Consider the following 3,650-nt stretch of genomic DNA (forward strand, 5'->3'; position numbering starts at 1 on the left):
TATATATATATCGTTATTATTGTTACTTTTTCCTTTATTTTCTTTAAATTGTTAAGAGTTCCTTGTAATGTTAGCGTATCTTTACAGGTTTAGAAATCAGAAGTCCTTCAAAGTTCTATATCTGTCGGTAACGCTTTTACAAAAAGGATTTCGTTAGGTGTGCTGAACTTATACTTCTGAGGGCAGGATGTGTTCTGAATGTTTTTGTCTGTTAACACTTTACCGTCCTTCATGTAACTCTTTTTGCTTTTTGTCTGGCACCAAGTTATCAATTTGTCAATCACGGGCGTTTCTTGCTGAAGAATTTCAGCAACGCCCCGAATTACAATTAAACCATACGATAAATATTCTGAGATTCGCTCTTCTAAATCTGGTGTGTATTCTGACTTTCTCCTATCTTTTTTCATTGGGTGCTTAATGTCTCCCCATATCTTACAAGTTTTCAATGTTGTCAGTAAGCTACTGCTGTCTCCAATGCAGTCTTTAAATCCGGCAAACCAGTCTTCTATTCCTTTATAGTCGTTGATTTTCACTTCTGGTTTGCTTGTTTTTATAGCCTGGACGATTTTAGAACATTCTTTAGAACAGTTTGAAATCATTTCGGCTGTCTTTTCGCTGACGTCTTCAAACAACCCCACTTCACTTTCCAGCGGCTTTTCGTCCCATTCACTCCATCTTCCGAACAAAAGACAGCATTCAAGATATACGAAGGGCGAGAGGAGTACAGACATAAAGTTAAGAGAATTTTGAAGCGCGCAGTCACCGCCAATTATTAACTGCAAAATTGACAGTGGCCCACGTTTCGGGGGAGATGTCCCGAACAGAGTGGAGGTTACAATCGATGCTACTGTCACCTTGACATCAATTTGAGAACCAAATTTGACTTGTTCGCATATCCAAGGACACATCTCTAAGTTAACGATGGTACATTGTTCACCAAGCTCTTCGAGACATGTCCGACACTGATATTCAAAACCTGATCTGCCAGGTACACCTATGATAACTGTTCTCTTTTTAATGTATTTCTTCATGGCTTTTAAATAATCCTGGAAATTGTTTGGAGAAGAAGACAGTATGATAACATCACTTTCAGTGACGAAATCTCCTGCTTTATCCGTTATTGTTCCAGGTCTTCCTTTTTCGGGATACATAGAACCGTCTTTTCTTGGAAAATTGACCACCATTGTTGCATCCTGAAATATTAAATAATAAAATTGTCTGTTAGAAAATATACTTACAAAACAAACAAAAAAAGCTAATAGAAAAAAATCAGAAAAGAAAATTTGTTATTAGCGACAGAAGCAGTATTGGTTCAGAATAACATTCTGTATATCTTACTCAACGTAGATATACTATAGAAAGCCACAAAACTACAGTATTCGTCTTGAGAATACTAAAGTGTTTTGTGGCTTTCTATAATATATGAACGTTTAAGTCAGGTATATAGAAATAAAAATCATTACTGTAATCCAACATTTTTCCTCAGAGTTACTGTCGTTGCTACCTTGTGTAAATTAATAACACAAGATTTCCAAATTGGTGACACTAACCTTGTGGATTCTTCATCGGTATCGACGATGAGCATCCAATTATCGAATAATTGAATTCTTACATCTGAAATTAAGCAGTGAACCACTTCGTAATTTCACAGACATAGATATCCTTAATGCTTTAACACTAGAGTCAGGTCGAATCAGCGTCTCACGCTATGATTAGCCTAGATCTTTGAATTGCATGTGCAAGCCAGAAAGAAAAGGGAAAAACTAACAAATTTCAGTGCTACATTGACATTGTTTAGCAACCACGAAATGATGAAAGGCAAAAATGACTTCGGCGAGACTTGAACTTTGAAACGCATGGAACCAGAGTGAATACTGCTAGGTATCTTGCGTGACATGATGACGATTTTAGAAATTCATCCCCTTACGAACTCTTACAACATTAGAGAAATATATGATTTCCCGAATTGACAAAGTTATCTCAGATTAAATTTTCGAAAATTGTAAATTTCATTTTATTTGCCTTGAGAAACAAAATTCTGCCCTTTCGAGTCTGACTCTTCATTTTAGATATTTAAAGAAGAGCAACAAAAATTCAATAGGTTATAGCAGTACGTACGTTTCGTACAAACTTCATTTATTCATGTAGTGAGAACACTACATAAAATGTGCACTGAAAATGTACTCCTCACCTGCATAATGGAATCTCATTTTAGAAAGTCATTTTGTAGATGTGTGCAAAAACACGAGTAGGAGAAGAAGAAAATACCATCTTGACTGGGCTGCCATTCAACAGTCTAGTGAATCAAACAAGAATTTAATTTCTATATAATCTAATTGGAGGGGTAAGATAGTAGTAATTTCAATTTAGAGGAAGGTAGATTAAGTAGTAATGGACAGCAGGTTAGGGGTAAATCAAGCAAGAAAAAAAGAAATACTTCAACTGTTAACATAGTTGATGAGATAAATCTTCCTAGCTCAACCAATATCAATTGCATATCCAGTAATACAACCAACAATATTGATATAACCAATTTAGATACTTGTATCAATAATCAACATAGTTATATATATATAGCTAATAATCCCCTTGATTGCAATTGTAGAATTAAAGCCCACTGCCCGATATCTGGTCGTTGTTTAGCCCGTAATGTGGTCTATAAATGTATAGTAGCTACTCCAACTAATAATTACATTTATGTTGGTTACACAATCAACCTTAAACAGCGATTATACAATCATTTTTCCTCGTTTAGACTTAAACATAAGGCCAATAGCACATCATTATCTAATAAAATTTGAGAATTGAAGGAAAATGGTATCGATTTTAATCTTAAATGGGAAATCGTCAGGAGAGCACAACCCTATAGAAATAGTAGATACGACTGTGGACTGTGCTCTATGGAAATTTATGAAAATTTTAAACTTAAGGATAATCCTAATCTAATTAACAATAGATCCTAATCTAATTAACAATAGATCTGACCTTGTCGGAGGAACAAATGGTTGTCTTCCATAAGAAACATTGCTCTGGTGAGTGATCTTTCAGTTGTGGATACAATATCATGTACAACGATCGACGGAGACCAAGAAGATCGTCACTTTATTGCCGTGTCTATTGGCTGAAAGTCGCACGCACGTACACACTTACACACACATACGTGCATAAAAGCACACACACACAAACATATTCAATCACTCGCACAAACAAGCGCACAAACACATACGTACAAAGGGTACCGAAAAGACAAACATCGATTACACCTTTGGTCATAGATGGAGCAATATAGTGATCAGAGTCAAAGGCGCTCGTCTGTATAGGGCATTCCTATAAGTAGGTTATCTCCCTTGGCTAGGCGGCGCTCCATGTAGATAATTAAACTTCCGGAGGCTACCCACGCCATTGTTATTGTTTTACGTCTTATCATGGATATAAAGCAGCTTGATGATTCAGCTATCGAAGTACTTACTGTGCCTGAGTTAAAGAAATATTTAAGATTATATGGACAGTATGTTACTGGAAGAAAGGCGGACTTGACTGAAAGGTTGAAAGGAATAAAAATTCTGTCGATGAAGAATGTCAACAAAGTAAATTCATCGGACGATAAGTCTGAAGTATCGGACGATACTTCAGACAGGAATAAGCAGAAG

General features: G+C 36.0%; 1 protein-coding gene across 1 annotated transcript in view; it reads right to left on the reverse strand.

Annotated features, from left to right (window-relative positions):
- Nucleotides 1–13: 13 nt before the first annotated feature.
- Nucleotides 14–3,650, reverse strand: part of LOC106869612 (octopine dehydrogenase) — a 4,422-nt gene continuing 785 nt past the window's right edge. The window contains exon 2 of the mRNA XM_014915419.2: nucleotides 14–1,193. Within this exon, the coding sequence (XP_014770905.1) occupies nucleotides 108–1,193 (1,086 nt within the window). The 3' untranslated portion in view covers nucleotides 14–107. The remainder of the gene's footprint in view (nucleotides 1,194–3,650) is intronic.

Source organism: Octopus bimaculoides, chromosome 18, assembly GCF_001194135.2.
Source record: "Octopus bimaculoides isolate UCB-OBI-ISO-001 chromosome 18, ASM119413v2, whole genome shotgun sequence".
Taxonomy (NCBI): domain Eukaryota; kingdom Metazoa; phylum Mollusca; class Cephalopoda; order Octopoda; family Octopodidae; genus Octopus; species Octopus bimaculoides.